Source organism: Anas platyrhynchos, chromosome 13 (genome assembly GCF_047663525.1).
Source record: "Anas platyrhynchos isolate ZD024472 breed Pekin duck chromosome 13, IASCAAS_PekinDuck_T2T, whole genome shotgun sequence".
Taxonomy (NCBI): Eukaryota; Metazoa; Chordata; class Aves; order Anseriformes; family Anatidae; genus Anas; species Anas platyrhynchos.
In genome coordinates, this window is record NC_092599.1 from 1,795,940 (window position 1) to 1,814,440 (window position 18,501).

The window sequence follows — 18,501 nt, forward strand, 5'->3', positions numbered from 1 at the left end:
CCAGCCTGTAATTAGCGCTGGCTTCCTGTACCAATGTTATCTCTTCCACTTGTTTTTTTACAGCTCTTTCCTCCGTCACTGGGTTTCTGAGGCTCCCGCGCGCCCTCCCACCCGCGGCTGAGGTGGGCCAGAAGACGGAGAGCGAAGCGGGGTGAGGGCTGTGGAAAGGAGCCGGGAATCCAGCAGCTAACGAGGAGCCGAAACGTGACTGTGCCGAGCGCCGAGCGCTGTCCCCAAAAGGGGGTTAAGTGCAGTTGCCTTCAGCGGGATCAATATTTAGCTGTAATTAAAGCAAACACAAGCACCGGGGCGTGTGGAGTCCCCCGGCACATGCTGGGCAGCCCCGTGTGCCGTGCCGTGCCAACCTCGGGGGGCTCGGGGGTGCGGGGACGGCTCAGCACTGGCCCGCTCCGGCCCCTCACCGCCCGCCAGGTTTTGGGACTCCTGCCCTGCGAAACCCAGAAGCGCCAGCCAGGTGCCCACGCGCTGTGCTCATGTGCGCACGTCCCCGTCTGCTCGGGGTAAATTATTAAAGATTCCCAGTGCCCGTGAGCGGCACAAAGAGGGGAGGCCACCGAAGGCCACGGTGGCACGCAGCGGTTAACCCCATCTGCCCCGCTGGAGGGGCTCTGAGCCCCTGCACCGCAGCCTCCCAGGGCAGGAGGAGCCGAGAAGCAGAGCCCAAAGCCTCCTCACGGACCCAGGGCAGGCACGAGGAGACGGGGCCGAGCTCCTTCACCTGTCTTCACCGGGACAAAGCTCTGGTGCCAGCCCGGCAGCCCCCAGGCCTTGCCCATGGGAGAGGTTCGGTGCCTCTCCGCGGGACGAGGCGCTGCCCGGAGCCGCTGCTGGGTGCATGGTGTGGCTCCCGACCTGCTCTGCAGCAGCCTCAGCGAACGTGCACCGGGCTCTCGCCCGCGGCTACGAGGCCAATTAAAAGGGAGCCCAAACGGGCACGGCCGGCGACTCCCTTGGCACTGAGGGAGCCGGGTGGCAGCGTGCTGGGGAACAGGGCCGAGGTTCCTGCTCGTCCCCATGTGCCCGAGGCAGAGGCAGCCGGGGATTTACCCAGCCCAGGAGCTGTGCAGAAGGGGTGACCCCAGCCCCTTGCCAGCCAGGGGGGCCCCCCCGGCACATCCCTGCACCCACACACCGAGGATTCGGGCTCGCTGCAGACCCGGGATGTGATCCTGGCCGAGGGGCTCCAGCCAACACAGCTGCTGCTGGCACCAAGCTGCTCCTCCCTGCCTCTGCACGGCATTGCCCCGGGCCTGACCGGAGCTGCCCGGGGCTCAGCGCTGCTCCACAGCCCCAGGGGTCGGCAGCCAGCAGCCAGCACGGGGCTGGGACCGCGGTGACACCCCATGAACCTGCCCCAAAGGGCTCCGAGACGTGGCGATGGGGCACGGGAGGCAGGAGAGGGGAGCAGCGCCAGGGCTGGGGAGCGGAGGCAATTTCGGGAGGCAGCTTGGCAGCTTGCTTTGTCCCATACCTGGGAGAAACCAACGGGGGGAAGGTGCCAAGGCGGCCGGGCTCACCTGGCCCAGGACTGGAAGCGGTAAGGGAGGCGATCCCCGATGGTGCTGATGGAGTTCAGGGACTGAATATCCCCGGTGACAGGAGCGGTGACACGGGCACCCGCTGCCAAGGACCGGCCCGAGGAGCACGGGGAGCCCGGGTCCCTTGTGGGACCCCGTCCTGCTGCCAGTCATTGCTGGATCGAGCCCTGCAAAATGACCCGGATCAAATATTTCAAAGCACAGGAGGCCAACCCTTATCTTCCACAGGAAAAGAATTATTTTATTAAGTATTTTTAAACAACTACTTAACATTTACTCGAGATAAAAATATGTACAATATCCCACCTTGAAGAAGGCTCCAAAATATAAACACTGTACCTCTCCCTAGAGAAAAACAAAAAACTCTTCTCTTCGAAAAAAAAAAAAAAAGACAACCCAGAAACAAGAATACATTCATATTTCTCACTTCTTTTATGCTCAAGTAGTTATACAAATAATAGACATCTGAAACGTTTTACCTTTTAATATATTTATATAATATATATATATTTATAACAGGATTTTACAAATAAAGGCAACAACTGTATACCAAAAAAATAAAAGAACAAAAAAAAAAAAAAACAACAACAAAATAAACGTTAGAACACAACCTGCAATCAAGCATAGTGCATCTCAACAGCTGGTGCAACGGGAGGATGAAATGAAAATCCATACAACAGTTGTTCCGGATACCAGTTCTCAAAACCAGTAAGGAAAAAAAAAAAGTAAAAAAAAAAAAAAAAAAAAAAGAGTAGAGCACTGCACTCTGCAGTGAAGTTTGTTTGTTTTTTAACAAAAAAGCCAAGCTGGACACGGTGTTTGCCTGCGGTGAAAGACCCCTGCAGCTCTAGGATTGAAGGGGACAAGTGTCACAGCCCTAACCCTCTGTTTAATGCGGAAATGTGGGCCGGGGTTTGCCAAGGAGGCTGAGGAACGTGGATGCTCAGACCCCGCCGGGTTCGGCTCCTTCGCAAACCCCAGCCCTTCGCTTCTCAAAGGCACTGGCGGGGCAGGGCCGGCGGGCAGCACCGACCCCTGCACCCCGCTCCCGACCTGCCCCGCTGCGCCCCCGACCCCAAAGGCCGGCCGCAGGGGCAGGCCGGCAGCGGGAGAGGCCCCGAGTCAGGTGCAGCAAGCAAAGCGATCCTTGGGATATTTTCTCCCCTGCCCGGCCCAAACTAGCAGCTCAAGTTACAGGAAGGGGCGCGTGTTAATTTATTTTTTTTAGATGTACGCCATGTAAAGCTTCCAAGCAGCATCTACCTTTTATTTATTAAAAATATATATATATATATATATATATCAGCAAAGGTGTGGAGAGAAACCCGTCTTAAATCTACCTGAACCACTGACTGTGCACGACCCGCCAGCGACCGCCGCGCTGCTCCTCCGGCACGTGCAGGGACCGAGCAGCAGCACCGGCACCGAGCGCGCCGCCAGCCGGGCACCACCACGGCCCGGGCTCCTGCGGGGCCGCTGCGCTAAAAGCCCTTGCGAGAAGTACCATGGTTTGAGAGCCACAGACCCCAAAACCTAGATCTGCCGAATGGAATTGTTTTGTTTTTTTTTTTCACAGCTTTGAAACGTCATCGCAGCTGACAGAGTCAGCTGTTGTTCTGCGGGTGCGGAGAGGGAAGAAGTTAAGGGGTAAAGCATAAAACCCTTTTTTTTTTTTTTTTCTTTCTGTCCTTTTGGAAGTCGTTCTGAATAGCTAACCCGGGTGCATCCTTCATCCTTCTCCAAGCTACCTGACAAGTCAGAGAAAAGGGGATTTAGCTTCCTACGCGCGGTGAACCTTATCCCCACACCTCAGTCCAGCCAATGTACAAAAGTGAAACAGTCTCAAACTAAAAAAAAAAGAAACCAACAACAGAAAAATGAAAGGTCACGCTGCGCTCAGTCTTTGGTTTCCAAGTTCAACGGAGGAATCTGCTTCAAAGCTTGAAGCAGGGCCGAGGAGTCGATGGGGGAATGGGCTGGTACCGGGGAAGGGAGTCTCTGGGGCATCAGCAGAGGGGGGGAGATTTTGTCGGGGTTCATGAACCCCGTGAGCGCTGCGGCGGAGGCCGGGAGGCTGGGGTACAGGACGGGGACGGAGGCTGGGTACCAGCACTTCTCCAGCATCGGCAGGTAGGCCGTTGCGGATGGCGGGATCAAATAAAAAGGCAGGCACAGCGGGGGCTGGTGAGCGTGGGGGCCCAGGAAGCCGTTCGAGGAGCCCATCATGTCACTGCCAAAAGGCCCTTCGTCTTCAGGCGTCTCCAGCCTGCTCCTTTTGGCCGGCGGGTCCTCAGTCTCTTGCTTAATAGAGCTTATTCTCTCCTGGACAGCGTATTTCAGATCGGTATCCTTTTTAAAATACTGCTGTTCGGATTTGGAGTCACTTTTCTCCAGCTCGCCCCCGTACCCGCTGTCTGTGTCTGTGTCGCTGCCGCTCTGCTCCCCGCTGGAGTGCGCAAATGTCCTCTGGATCACGGGCACGCAGTTCTTCCCGTGCCCCTCGGCCGCTTTGCTCAAGGAGACGGGTTTCTCTTTCAAGTCCACCATTTTAGGAGGGATGTCTGCGGCCTTTCGGCCGGCTCCGCCCTGGAGCACCTCGGTGGCCATGCGGTGCAGATGGCTGACCAGCTGCGACGACTTCAGCTCCTTGCCGTTCTCGTGCTTTGCCAGGTATTGCAGCATTTCCTTGGCACACATCTGGAAGCCGGATCGAAACATTTCCTGGCTGGAATCAAGGTTTCTTGATGACAGGTCACCTGAGGAAACATTAACAAGAGAGAAATTAAAAATTAACAGCGTGCTTAAATAGTTCCATTCCCAGCTCCAAGGCGCGCCGGGGGCGATGCCAAACTTTGGGTGCCACACAGGGAGCGAGGCAGACGTGACGGCCAGCCTGAATCCTGCATTCATTTCTGCACAAGAAGCCGGTTTACCGCTTCTCCCTCCCTCTGCCCACTTTCACATACGCACTTCCAATTCTGCGCTGCCTGCATGAGCCCTGGGAACCGGCAGGGGGGAGGCAGCGGCCGCACGGCGCCCGCTGTGCGGGCAGGAAAGCTCCGGAGCCACGGCCCCGGGCGATCCCGCTCCAGGGGCTGTGCTCAAAGCTCTGCTGCACTCCCCGAGGCTGGCAGAGCCAGGGAAGGCTCCTCAGAAAAGCTAAATTTTACTTATCAGATTCACGTGAGCGCCACATGTGAAAACAGAAGGAGGAAGTGCAGCTGAAGCACGATAAGCTGCCACACCGGGTCCCCCCTTCGCCTGCAGAGCACAGGCAGCGAGCTGACAGAGACCTGCAAAGGTGCTCATAGAGCAGGTCTCTGTGCATTTTGAGAGAAAGCAAAGAAACGCAACTGGGCTCGATCCAAAGCTCTTGAACGTGAATGTAAAGATCTGAATGGCTTTGGAGAGAACCTCACAGCAAACCCCAGCTTTAAATAAAACTACTTAAAACCCACTTTAATTTTAAAACAACTGCACAGTGCACTTGAGACTGACCACACTGAGAAACCCATCTTTTTTTTTTTTTTGCGCAAGCTCACAAGCAAAGAGAGAGAAAATGAAGGCAAATACAAGAAGTGTGTCCTGCCTCCTCCCTTCTCGGGAGCGAGGTGCCACCACTGCCTCCCAGAGACCCGGCAGAAAGTCACCGAGCGCGCACCGGCACGGTGTGACTACTCACCCGCTTGTAAACCGTTCTGTAAAGCAATTATTTTCTGCTGCTGCTGCTCGATGAGGTTGGTTAGCGCTTTCACATGCTTCAAGGTAAGCTCGAGAACCACAGCCTTCTCCAGGTGACCCAGGGTCTGCAAGCAAAGGGACAGGTTGGCACCCGCTGCCGCTCGGCTGCGCACCCAGGGCCTGATGGGGCTGCCAGCGTGTCCGGGGCGGCGGGGCAAGGACGGGGTGACAGGGGAGCAGGGGACAGGGTGGGGGGGAAGAAAGGGGCAATGGGTGGTGTGGGACAGGGCAGTGGGTGGCAGGGGATGGGGGGGAGAGCAGCAGGGGATGGGGAGGTGGGCAGCAGGGGATGGGGAGGTGGGCAGCAGGGGATGGGGTGATGCACTTTGGGGCAGAGGCTCGGGGCCAGCCCCGTGCCCGGGGGATCCCCGCTGCCCCCCGGCAGCCCCGGGCACGCTCTCCGTGCAGGGCACCCTGCGGCAGGCAGCTGCGAGGCAGCCCGGGGCGGCTGTCGGTGCGCCGCACGGGGATTTTCGGAGCGCCTGGGGGGGCGCAGAGAAGCGAGTCCCCCTCTGTGCGTGGCACCCCCGGCACTGCCACCCCCCCGGGCCGGGGCTCTGCGGGGCTGTGCGGGGCTGTGGGGGGCTCCAGGAGCAAGAGCAGGAGCAGGAGCAGAGGCAGGAGCAGGAGCAGCCCCAGTCCGTGCGCCCCCGGGGTGGCGGTGCCGGGGTGCGCGGCGGGCAGGAGGGAGGTGGGGAGGGGGGAGCGGGTCCCGGCGGCACCCACCGTGAGCTTGAGGTGCTCGGGCAGCAGGTCCTTGAGCTGGGCGATGCACTCGTTGATGCGGTCGCGCCGCTTCTTCTCGATGAGCCTGTGGGGCAGCTTGTAGGTCTCCTGCGGGGAGCGGTGCCGGGTGAGCGCTCCGCACGGCCACCCCGCGGCGCCCGCCGGGCTCCGGGCTCCGGGGGGGGGGCTTTGTGCGCGTCCCTCACCCCCTCCCCAGGTTCCCGAGAGCCGTCGGGACGGGGCTGGGGGCAGCCCGGGGGTCCCCCGCGCCTTACCTTGGTGTCCTCGCTGCGCTTCAGCCCCCTCCTGGGCTTGTACACTTGGTACATGTGCGCGAAGTCCAGCCTGCACGGGCGAAACGAAAGCAGCCAGGTTACCCCCGGGGGCCGCGGCTGGGGGGTCGGGGAGGGGAGGGGGCTCCTCTCCTTCGCTCCTCTCCTCTCCTTCTCCTTCTCCTCCTCCTCCCCCCGAGCCCGCAGCCCTTACCCCGGCACGTCGCCGCTCTCCAGGGCGGGCAGCTTGCCCAGGCAGGCGGGCGGGGGATGCGCGCTGGGGATGCGCTCCATCCTGCGCGGTGCGGAGCCGAGCCGGGGTAAAGGGGAGGGGTGGGGGGGGAAAGGGGGGGGCTAGGAAAAGAGCTTCGGGCAGAGCAGAGCTCAGGCCGGGCTGCTCATGCCGTGTCCGCGCCGGCTGAGGAGCTCCGGGAGGCGGCGGCCCGGGTTAAATGCGGGCGAGTGGGTGGACGGCGGCGACGTGCGCTACCCTGTGACTCCCGGCACGTCTGGCGGCCGCCGGGGCGGGCGCGCCGGGCCGCCCCCCCCCCTCCCCGTCCTCTCCCCGTCCTCCCCCCGTCCCCATCACATGAGCCTCACGTGGAGGCAGAGCCGCCGCCGCCTCGCAACGTGCCGGGGGGGGCAGCAGGAGCCGCCCCCGGGGCGCACGGGCTCGGATCCTGCGGCGCACGGCGGCCCCGACGGAGCGCACCGCGCCCCGGGACGCCTCCGGTGCTGCCCCGCCGGCCCTGGGGGCACGGTGGTGGAAAGGGGGGTGCCCACCGAGCATCCCCCCCCCCCCGCACTCATCTCATTTCCCTCGGGGATTTGGGATTTTCCACCCCCCGCCCTTCCTTTTGGAGGCACCCCAAAAGGCGGAGGGGCGATGGGGACGCGCAGCCGCCGCGGGGGGCTCGGCTGGAGGGGGTCGGGGGGGGGCTCGGGGGGCTTCCCCCAGCGTGGGGGGGGGGGTTCCCCTTCGGGGGGGGTCGCCCCTCCTGCACAGCATCCCCCGGCTGCTGGGTGCCAGCTGTTGCAAAAGCGCCGAGCGCGGCTGCGGTGGCGTGTACCTGCCAAAGCAAACCTCTCCTCCCGAAGGGCTACGGTCATTTTTCCCTGCCGAGCGCCGAGCAAGTGGAGGCAAGCTCATCAGATAAAAGGCGCAGGGAGCGAGATAAGGGAATGGCAGAACTTCAGCGCGCTGCCTCTCTTATCGCCCGGGTCCTGGGCTGCTCCACGTAGGGAGGAATCTGAGGTCAGCAGCTGTTACGTGAGAGCAGCAAGAGGCTGGATACCGGAGCTGGAGGCAGCCCTTTCCAGGCTCACCGGCCTCGGAAGGTGCCTGTCGTTACCGGCAGGAATCCCAGGAGAAATTAGAGCCTTGCAGAAATCTGCTGGCTGTAAATGTGAGTTTTTTTTTTAATAATAAAAAAACCCAACCACCTCCTAAACTCCTTCCAAGCTCCCAGCGGCAACACGCGCAGCTAACGATGGAGCTCAGAGCCCAGAGGAGGCTGGGGGTGCCCCAGGCAGCCCCAGCACTTTTTGGGATTTTGGTCTGAGCCTGCAGACCTGGCGCTGGCTCTGGGATCCCCAGGGGCTGCCATGGTGCTGCGTGCCCAGAGCAGCGCTGCCGCAGAGGAGGGGGCTCGCCTGCCCCCAAAAAAGCGCAGAGGGGCAGGGTCACAGCCCCGGGCTGAGGGCTCACAGCGGGGCTGGTCGTGCGTACAGGCACTCGGCAAGCTCAGTGATAACCATCAGAAAGCTGGAGCTGCTGTGTTTGTCCCCTCCTGCAGCACGGGGGACGGTCACCGTCAGAAATAATTGGGGGGGGATCGGGAGCTTCATCCTCTTTCTGCCCCCAAGACCCCAGCTGCTGTTTGCCAAACAAAGGGGGACAAAATTGCGTGCAATTTATAATCTGTCCCATCGCTGACCCTCTGTCCGAGGCAAGAGAAATAATCAGAGCTCGCTGCAGCTGATTGCTGATGAAAAATGAGGCTTGGGGCCAACCTGCTCTGCATTTTAAGTTCAGACTCCCTGTACGTGGACAGCTTCATGCCCATGGATTGTCTGAGTCCTGCACGCTCTTTCAGATATTCGGTACATTCCTGCAGTGGGTGGTGAGCTACAAATCAGGGTCAGAGGTAATCCCCAATTATTTAGCCCTTTTACTGTTCTCCTGCTTGCCAAACAATCCTCCATATCGGGATTTACTCATGACCTTAAGGGAAGTTGCCAAGGATTTAGGAGTCCCCCTAAAAAGAGGACCCGAGCGAAGCCATCGCATTCTTGGGCATCAAGTTAGATTGCCGAGCGTTGAATTACATTTTCCCGAGGATCAGCTTTCATAAGCTGGGGCTGATGCAATCATCAATTTGCCGTCTCGATTTTGTTGCTGAATTATTTCGACGTGGAGGGTTCCTCCGCAGCGCGCGCGCGATTAGGGCAGCGGCGAAACGTTGAAAAAGGCTTTAATTTTCTAAAGCCACGAGGAGAGCAGCAGGCCTCCGGAGGCTTGTCTCGGAGGGGCTGAGTGTCACAGGATAGCAGCAGCTCGCGTCCCGCGGGGATTTGGAGTTATTTACAGACGCACGAAAAGGCAAGGGTTCGCAGCTTGCTCCCGAGGGCGTGCTGAAGGGATCGGGTTCCCGCGGCGGCACCTTCCCGGGGCGCTGCCTCCCGGCACGGCGATTTCGGGCGAAACGTTCCGAAAATCCCCGGCACCCGCGCCTGATGGGAGCCTATGTGGGCAGCGCCGGGAGTTAGCAGATGGGTTGTGGATTCGGGCTTACGATAAGGTTACTGAGGGTGGTTTTGTTTTAAAATGTCTCTTACTTAATATATCCGTGAAGGCCAGGCATGTGCCTGTGGCCTGTAATCAAATAGCCGGCTCTCCTTCCCTCTCATTTCCAGCAATCCCAGCTCAGGTTACTGGCACCGGAGGTTAGAGGACAGCCGTGGCTTGGGCTGGAAGCGAAGGGCAGGCGGGCAGGAGGCGCTGCGTGGTGGCACTTCACTGCCGGCACCCACCAGGCATCCCCAGCGCCCGCCTGGTTATTCCCAGGGCTCTGCAGGAGGAGAAGCGCGCCGGGAGCCACGCTGCCTGCAGGCAGCCCTCGTGCCCAGCCTGGCACATCCCCAGCCACCAGCACGAGCAGGCAGGGGGGGCATCGGGGCACTGCCAGCCACGGGACACGGCCAACTCACAGGCTGAGCTGCACAGCCCTGCTCCCAGCCCACGCAGCGCACGCCCTGGGGTCTGCAGCCCCCCGGGGGGTTCCCCTCCTGCTGCAGCCGGAGGGGCCAAAGGGGCACAGCGTGACTTAGCAGCGCAGGATGTGAGGAAGAGTTTGTCATCCGCCAGGGCTCTGCCTTCTTCCTCTGGTAGCCTGCAGGTAGTTGCAAAAGCTTGACTTGGTGAAGCGCCGTGGTTTCAGCCCGGTGCGTGTCTGACTCACTGTCTCAGCAGCACAGCTGGCCACGCTGCCTCGTGCGATGAAAGGAATCGCCCGCAAGTTAGGAGTTGAGATTTCGTGTTTCATGACATCGTTTCGGGCTACCACGGACCGTGTTTGGACAAAACGCTGGGAAAATCCGGCGAGAGCTGCTCTCCCCGTGGCGTCCTGGGCAAGCAAATGGCAGCGGGTGGCTGCTGGGCACGTGCGTGCTGCGGGCAGGACGCTGGCAGCGCTCAGCGAAACTTGCCTGCGGACTATTCAAATGAAAGCCGTTCTCCTCCATGCGCGGAGACGCTTGCCAGCACCGAGTGCAGCAGTGGGAGGAATCCGTAGGTGGAAACTATTTGGAAGTGGCAAAATTTGTGGACATTACAATTCATAATAAGAGACTTTAGCCCACTTTGAGACTCTGTTTAATAAAACATCCCTGCCTCGCCGTGACAGCCTGCCCTGCCCCAACGCTGCGAGCCAAGCCCAGGCAGCCAGGGCACTCACACTGCTTACCCAGCTCCCCGCCGGCTGCCTGCCCCATCGCGTGAGAACGAGCCCTCGGCACGCTCCGCACACCCGCGCGCCTCCGCGGCACCGCCTGGCCCAGCAGCGGCACCGCCTCGAGTCCCGTCTGCAGCCACCACTGCAAGAGGGACTTTGGGGCTCGGCCACGCACCCCTCTGCCCAGCAGGACTGGGGGAGGACAGGGCAAGGCCACCACGTCCCCGGTCACCGGCCCCAAGGGTCGCTGCGGGGCACGGGGGGACAGCTGCGGGTGCAGACGCCGTCGTGCCCGGGCGCTGCTTTTCCTCGCGGTGACACAGCCGTCTGGTGAGCGCTCTGCACAATGCTATCTGATCACGCTCGCAGCTCTGCCTAACATCAAACAGTGAGTCAGCGGCGGAGCCTCATCAGATGTCTCCGTGCCTCAGCTTTCATATCTGAAAAGCAGAAAGCACGGTGCTCTGCAGGTATGCAAAGCAAAGCGAGGCGCTTTCAGATCTCTGGCTTAGGAAACGCCACACCTTTCAACTGCAGCATTATTTATTTGTCACTGGCATCCACGCACCCCGGTAAGAATCAATACCGCGGGAGCTCGGCGTCTGGGTAGATTTTGTTCTGTCTGTGGGATGTGGGGAACAGCAGCTGCAGGGCCACGATGCATTTCCTCTGAGTCAGTTACATTAAAAGCGTTCCCAGCCTGCTAACTGGATTTAAAAGATTTCCCCCAAAAAACAATAAAAGATAAAAACCAAGCAGGCACAAGAAGGGAGTGGGAGCGTTGCGGAGCGTTGTCCTTCTGGTTCGTGTCAGGACACGGGTGGCTTAAACCTTGGCCCCACAGATGAGGTCTGTGCCATCCATGTGCTGCTGATGGCACAGAAGGCAACTCCTGGTCAGTCCAGGGGGACGCAGCTCCAAGCACAAATGTCACAGCTGGCAGGCACAGAGAGAGGGTCCCAGCCGCTCGTGGCAGAAGTGAAGGACAAGGGTGGCACACGGGGACACGGCCCAGCTCGGCAGGGACACTGCCAGCCCCCTTGCTGGGGATAAAGGTGAGCGAGCCCAGGTGCAGCAGGCAGACTCGCTGAGCCCAGCCTGCACACCGCAGGGCAGGAGCATCACACCCAGGGCACCTGCTCGGCAGCAGGGTGCATGTGGCTCCTCCACTGGGAGAGGGAAAAGGACCACAAGAATCTGAGCACACTGGTTGTCAGTGAGCATTTGACCCTTTTGATGAAGTTAAATCCTTGTGCAAAGGAAATGCAGGAGGTAAAGGTAGCGCAGGTGCCCAGCAGCAGCACCTGGACACACCGTGCACAGGAGGTTTGGGGCTGTGTGGCCTTACAGCACTTGGATGGGAACGTGGCTGAGCTCTGGGGCGGCCTGGATCGGCCGTGGCAGAGCACAACCAGTCGCTCTCTAACTGAAAAGCCCAAACGCTGAGCGCAGACCTGCCTCCTCCCCACCTGCCGCTCCGATTCCCTGCGTATCATGAGCCAGACACGGGCCGGGCATTCCTCCTGCTGCAAGTGCAGCTGGAGTAAGCACGAATGGGAATTAAGCAAAATAGGAAATATTCACGGTGGATTTGTGCCGAATCCAGATTACACACACTCTTGCTTTCCTCCAGCCCAACCCAGGACCACCCCACACCACAGAAGCCTCCTGCAGCCGGCCTGGGGCTGGAGCAGGGCGAAGCGCCCCGAACGCACGGCGAGAGGAGAAGCAGCTGACAGGAATGTGTCTCGGGGTGCCCTTCCCTCTGTATCAGAAGCGATCTGGCTGAGAAGCACTGGAGCAAACCACAACTGAGGGTGTTGCTGTCTTCCCCAAATACTTTCTCTAATGAGGTTTTTAACTAGTTTTGCCCCGCCTACACGGGCAGCCAGAGCACTTTCATCTCCAGGTGAAGAGGAACCGAGGTGGGACCCTGCTGTCTGCTGGGAGGATCGCTGCCACCTCCCAGACGGGGCGGTGAGGTTTGCAGGCGAAACCCACACAATGGCAGGGAAGTGCTGGCTCTCTCCTCCTCAGCCCCCTCGGAGATGCCTGCTGCTCGTGGCGCAAACATCAACCACAGGCAGCGGCGTTTGATGTGCAAAGAGCCCCGGCACGGAACAGAGGCAGTTTCCCTGCACCTCCCAGCTGATGAGAGCCGAGCACCAGCGAGCAGACAGCCACGGTCCGAAGGAGGGACACGAGCAGGCTGCAGGGCTCCATTTGTTATAACCTGTACCCAGGGTGCTCCGAGCAACCACACACCTCTTATTCTTAGGTATTCTTATTCTCCCCTCTCCCCGTTGCTGCCAAGTGCTCCCCACCTGCACACACCTGGAGCCGAGCAGGGGCTTGCTGTGGTCCTGGCCAGGTTCCTCTCCCAGGGGAGCAGGGGCACAGGGCTGGCCTGGCACGGCCACGCGGTGGGGCTTGGCACAGGACAAACAGCCCACGGGTCAGGCAACGCTCTGAGCGGTTTTTTCTAAGGGAAGAAAGAATAATTTCATCATTAAAAAAATAAATCACGGGGGATACATCCCGGTAACGTGGGGAAACAGAAATGGCCACACAAGAAAATTACGACTGTCCCTTCTGATTTTATGAACTGCATGACTGCAGAATGAAAACCAAGTCCCTGCCCTGAGGAGCTGAGCGCATCTGCAGCTGCTGCCCAGATGTCACTGCCTGGACCCTCGGCAAATGTTCCAGGGGAAAACCCTGTCTGACTCTCACGTCAGCCAAGACAGAGAGAGGTTTCGCTTTATAAACCTTGACCAGAGAGACATTAGGTGCCTTTGATCTCCAGATATAAAGATGATCTTTTGATTTAAGATTATGAAAATGAAGAACCATCTGCTACGAAGCAGCTACGGACCCACGTTTTATTGAGGCCAGATGGTGTCCAGGGTTCCTACGTATGAATTCAATTAGCTGCCTGTGCCTGCGTCAGTAATTCTGGATCCACCCAGTCATGTTTTTGGAACAAATATTATAATATTCCCATGGATCCTCCAGACAGTGGGAGGTGTTTCCTTCACTGTGAAGGTTTTGGGAAGCGATGACTTTGTCTCATTTTCTCTTGCCCTGCTCTGCATTCCTGTTTCCCAGCTTTTCAGGGTTTTTGAGTTTTCCCCGGAATCCCTGAGCCAGCCACATTGTTGGCTGAAGCCACCAGACCCCAGCTCGCCCACAGGTCCCACAGCACTGCATTCTCCTTCGCAGTTACAGAGGGGAAGCCCACAGCTCTGTGTGCAGCTGCAGGAGCAAGAGGGATTTTGGGCTGGGCTTGCAGCATTTCTGAGAAGGCAGCCCCTTCCCAGCCTCACCAGTCCCTTTTTCCCAGTGCTTATCCCAGGTTTGCCTGTTCTCAGCTCTTCTGGCACCGACTCACAGCCGTGGCAGAGCAGATTTGGGAGATGCAGCCCTGGGAATGGGATGCAGGGGGTGGAAATCAGCAGTTGCCTGACTGGCAGCAGCCCCAGCAGCCAGGCGGTTCTCCTGCTGTAGGAAGGCAGATTCTGCAGGATGCAGGCACCGAGCTGCTGGGAGCCTTCAGACCCAGCTACGTGGAAGCCCCTTTTCTCTACAGGTGTGGCTCAGCACCCCAAGTTGTGCTCAAGGAGCTGTGTGTGTGCACTGACCTGCTTCTCCGCAGGGTTTGGAGCAGGAGAGGTCCATCAGGGGCTGGGCTGAGCTGTGGTCGCAGGCTGAAGGGCCTCGCATGCAGAGCACGCCTCTCCTCTGCCTCCTGCAGACCTGCCTGCACCAGAGAGCCACAAAAAGCACTCCTGAGCAGGGACCATCCCTGGCAGAGGGATGGAGTTTGTTGCTTCCTTCCTGAGCTGTTTCTTTTGGGGAGAGGGGGGCCAAGATAAATCACTTCTATCTATAGGCATAAAGTGCCTGAGACCCACCAAGTGCTGCGCACAGCCTGGGGACAGAACATCTGCACCAGATGCTTTAACCCCAGCCTGCCCTGCCCCGCTGCCCACTGCAGCACCACCTCCCCGAGCTGCCCCCATCCCTCTCCCCAGGGGCATCCTGCCCACAGCCTGGGTTTGTTTCACAGAGGGCTTCGTGTTAGCGGTACCTGCTCACTTTCCTTCAGTCTCACGTGGCTGCAGGGACTTGTTGCTTCCCTATTTCTGTCAGCATCCCATGGAAGCCCTTGTTGGAGGCTCCTCATCCCACTGCCATCCTCGCTGTGCTCTGCCCCTCATCCTGCACCACCATCCTCATGGACCTGTTACCCAATTAGCAGGTCATGGGCATGATAATGCACAGCTACACTGCAGATTTCCAATGATTTATCTTTTTTAAAATAAAATATAACCCCTTTGCCAGATCAGCTTTATGAAGGAGACCTCTGAGCAGCAGCCGTGAGGAAGGAGCAGCGGAGTGGAAGGATAGGAAAATGGAGCAGTTCTCATTAGGGCGCGAAGCGCGCGATAATTACTTGAGGAAGGGTAGGGGATGACAGGGCTCATTGCCTCCTCCATCCCACAGCGACTACAAGCTTGCTCATGTGTGCATCTGCTACGGGCTGGGAATATTTTAGGGCTGTGTTGAAGTAAACACGAGAAGCGAGAGCTCCTGCCTTCACAGGAACCCTCGGGAGCACGCAGCTGATCCAACACGCCGCTTTCTGGTTTTCCTCCCCTTGGTGCTGAGCTGCTTGGGAAAGCAGTTCCTGCTAGAAAACAGGATTTGGGGCAGAGAATTCCAATCTGACACCCATCAGCATGGATTAGTCAACATTGTGCTGTAGCCACCGCTCCAGCCTTTTTGGGCAAAGCTAACGTAAGCATCCCCATGACGCTACTCGCTGGTGTCCCAGCTTTGTGTCCTCACACCTTGTCATCTTCAAGGGGGCAGCCCGAGCCCCTCTCTCCTGCTGGCACATCCCCTAGGTCCCCTCTCGCAGCCTGTGCTGGCCCCGCAGGCGGCAGATTTGGGGCTCCCGACCCTCGGCGCGGAGCCTCCCACGGGTGCTAAACGCAGCCCCCGCCCCAGCGCCATCGCACCCACCAACCTCACCGCTCCAGGCTGTTCTGAGGAAGGTGAAGAGTTGGCTGGTGGAAGCCAAAGTTGTGACTAATATCTTTCGGGGAAAGTACTTTATGTCAAAACAAGTGAATAGCAAAGCGGAGGCATGCGGTGGGGAGATGTGTGGAGGTAGGGAGGGGCTTTTTTGTGCCAAATTTCCCTTTTCCCTAAAAGGGACAGCCCAAGCTGCCTTATTTCTTAACACACAATGAGACACAGAAGGAAAACTTCCTTCTTCGCTTCTTTTAGGCCCTGGCGTTTCTAGAAAGCTGCTGAATCACCCCCCGGTGATGCACCCTGACGGCCGCGAGGCCCTCGCCCATGGGCGCAGCAGGACGCCACCAGCGACCTCCCACAGCCAGCGGCGAGCACCGCGGGGCCTCGAGCACCCCCTGCCATCCTCAGCACTGCCCTCTGCACCGAGGGGCTACGGGCCACAGCCTTCCCGAGCCTCCCCCGGCAAGCACAAGCCCAGACAGAAGCCTGGAAGAAAACCTGGCTGCGTCCAGGCCCGGGGGCAATGCTCGGTCCTCACAAGCTGCAGCCTTACGTGGAAACAGCTGGGCTCTGGGACTCCCTGCGTGAAATAAAAACAACTTTATTATTTTTTAAGTCATGCAGAGCAGGGAAAGGACTCAGCCCTCATAACTATTTTGCTTCCAGAAGATATTCAAGCCCTATGGAGCCACATATATTTGCGTATTAACTCTGTCGCTGTAATAGCAGAGCCTCCTTCCTCTCTCTCAGGCGGAGATGTGGTATGTAAAATGGCAGTGCCTTTTATAGCCCTGTGCCCACAAAGGCTCAGCTGCAGAAGTCATTTCCTATTTACATCAAGAAAAAAAAACCAACAGTTCAGCAGAGATAGCTGCAAATCCAGGCAGCAAGGTGCTTTCTGCAGGTGTGGGTGGGTGATTCACCCCCGCCAGCAGCCCGGGGCCCGGCTCCATCCAGCACCGCAGCCCGCAGCTTATCTTCATCCTCCCGCTCCCGGTGCTTCCCCAGCTCCACGCAGTTCCAAGCACACCCAAACAAAGTCCCGAACCAACCCTGTCTGGCCTCACCCTCTTTCTCAGAAGAGGGCTTGGATCTTCTCCAGGCCCTTCTCTCTCTTCCTCCCGGGGGAAGTCCTCCTTGGAAGCACCCCTCAGAGACCTTCGCCCAGGCAGCCGGGCCTCTCCTGCTTCTCCTGACACCCAGCAGCACCCCCTGGTTCTCCTGGAGAGCCAGATGTCCCCTCCCGAGCCCTTCCAGGATGAAGCCCAGGTCCCTGCAGCTCTGCCCCAGCTCCTGCCCCAGGGCTCCCTCTGCCCCGTTCTCCACCACCCTACCATTTGTGCCTGGACATTTGCCCTTCAAAGCCTGCCATCGGGTGAGCTCTGCGGTGCTCAGAGGGCCCCAGGGCTGAGCTGTGACATACTGCAGCCCTTTGGCGAGGCACTGGGTACCCCAAAACTCCCCAAGGACACCTTACAGCTCGGCCAGGGCAGGCGGGGGCACCCTGCGGGGCTGGGAGGCCCAAGTCAGACCTCAGCTATAACATGGACAACAACCCAGGACAGCAGTTTTGGCTCAGACCTCACTCCAAGACACCATTAAACCTCCCCAAATCCCTTTTTGTACCACCACGGGGGCACAGCTGTGCTACCCCTTCCCTCATCTCCTCACACAGGGTCTCTGCACCTCCTGAGGAGGTGCTGGGACATCGCTCCTCTCCCCGGTCTCACTGAGACGAGGGCAACTGGGAGCAGCACACGAAAGGAAAAATAAATAAAATAGTGGCACAAACAGCTGGCTGAAGCCCTTCGATTTTGGCCACTCTTTAAAAACACTACACTGGTCTTGACAGGCATCCCAGGGGAGTGCTCACTGGGCTCCCAGCCAGCAGCGAGGAGCTGCCGGGGTGCCCCAGCCCCAGTTTCACTGGAAACCACAGTGCCAGGACAGCCCGATGCTGGGGCCCCACCACTGCGTGGATTTCCATCCTGCAGATGCAAATTCACTGCAAAAGGCACCTCCCGAAGCCAGGTTTTTGAAATAAATTACATTAATGTCAGCTAACCAGAACCAGGGCTTGCTGCAGATGATCTGCACAGATAGGTGCAGGGAAGATCTGCGGCAGGCTACCTCGGGAACAACCCACCTTAGCAGAGATCGCTCCATTAATCATTTTGGCTGCCGCCCAGCACTGCCAAAATTAGAGAGGTTCGGGGCTGGCTCCTCAATGCGAGCAGATATGTCACGTTGTGACTAGATACCGTGCTGAAATTCAGCTGCCGGAATTACGGAGGTGGCAGACCTTTATTTAGCCCCGTCTTCCGTCGTGCAGCCACCTCCAGCCTGCCAGCGAGGCCCTGTGAGGAGTGTGTCAGCACACCGAGCAGCGGCCCCGCCGCAGCTGGCAGCCCTGACCTCCTCCACGCCACTCGTGCGCTTCGGAGGCAGAGCTGTTTGCAGCTGAGAGTCACTTCCTCAGAAACTCAGTGGGAGAGCTGTAGTTTTCGGTTTGCTGTGAGCTTTTAAAATATGGATGTTGCCTCCCTGCTTGCAAGGAAAGCTCTGAGAGCTGTCTCCACCAGAAAGCAGCTCCAAAACTCATCATGCTTGGTGCTGAAGGGGTGCCCTGACATCTCCAGGGACACCCCTTGCCATATTTTTTTTCCCCCCTGAGCAGCATTGAGGAGCCCAGCTCGGTGCAGCACCAGTGCCACCACACCCGCAACCACACCACACCCCTACAGGGCCAACTTTCCAGAAAAATAAAAGAAAAATCAACTCTTTTGGCATCTCATTCGCACAGCTCAAACGTTACCGACTCGGGGTGGAAATTCCCTGGCAGGAGCTCCTATTTCCATTCTGCGTGTTCCTGAGAAAAGCGGTGAAGAAACTTTCAGGAGACAAGCTGTGGTGTGCTGGGGCTGCAGGCTCATCCAGGCCTCGCTCGTGCTCTTTAAGCACAACCCAGCCTGTGTTAAATTAGGGATAACGATGGCACTCAGAGGGGTCTGTGCTGCTTAGCTGAGGGTAACAGCGTTCCCCCACCACCTGAGGGGTGGTGATGCTGCCACCCCGTCCTGCCAAGGGGGCACGAGGACACAGGAGGCTGCAGCGGAGGTGGGAGCACGGCCACGTCGCCAACGGGACATTCACCATCCCGATCCCCCACCACCGCAGCCCCAGCTGATTTCTTTCTGATTGCAAGGC

General features: G+C 58.8%; 1 protein-coding gene and 1 long non-coding RNA gene across 4 annotated transcripts; both read right to left on the reverse strand.

Moving 5' to 3' along the window:
• Positions 1-2,799: 2,799 nt before the first annotated feature.
• On the reverse strand, positions 2,800-7,463 carry BHLHE40 (basic helix-loop-helix family member e40). Of its 2 annotated transcripts, none has more exons than XM_027467426.3 (5): positions 7,369-7,463; positions 6,302-6,371; positions 6,027-6,134; positions 5,242-5,365; positions 2,800-4,315 (listed from the first exon to the last, which is right to left on the reverse strand). In XM_027467426.3, the coding sequence occupies exons 1-5, from the start codon at positions 7,446-7,448 to the stop codon at positions 3,456-3,458; spliced, it is 1,242 nt and encodes a 413-aa protein (XP_027323227.2). In that variant the 5' UTR covers positions 7,449-7,463; the 3' UTR covers positions 2,800-3,455. The 2 variants fall into 2 exon arrangements, with proteins under 2 accessions (XP_027323227.2, XP_027323226.3); XM_027467425.3 differs by lacking the exon at positions 7,369-7,463 and adding an exon at positions 6,513-6,845.
• A 5,973-nt stretch (positions 7,464-13,436) lies between these two features.
• On the reverse strand, positions 13,437-18,233 carry LOC119718214 (uncharacterized). 2 transcript variants are annotated; one of them, XR_005269049.2, is made up of 4 exons: positions 18,110-18,232; positions 15,781-15,874; positions 13,893-14,011; positions 13,437-13,675 (listed from the first exon to the last, which is right to left on the reverse strand). It is a non-coding gene; the product is annotated as an uncharacterized lncRNA (long non-coding RNA). The 2 variants fall into 2 exon arrangements; XR_011812395.1 differs by lacking the exon at positions 15,781-15,874 and having other exon boundaries at positions 18,110-18,233.
• Positions 18,234-18,501: the final 268 nt, after the last annotated feature.

Bases quoted from the DNA above. Each gene is read 5' to 3' on its own strand.
- BHLHE40 (XM_027467426.3), bottom strand. From the start codon at position 7,448: ATGAGCTTGCCTCCACTTGCTCGGCGCTCGGCAGGGAAAAATGACCGT. The intron at 6,372-7,368 runs GTACACGCCACC...TCGCCCGTGCAG, and splicing joins GGAGAGGTTTGCTTTGGCAG to GCTGGACTTCGCGCACATGT. The intron at 4,316-5,241 runs GTGAGTAGTCAC...ATGTTTCCTCAG, and splicing joins ACAGAACGGTTTACAAGCGG to GTGACCTGTCATCAAGAAAC.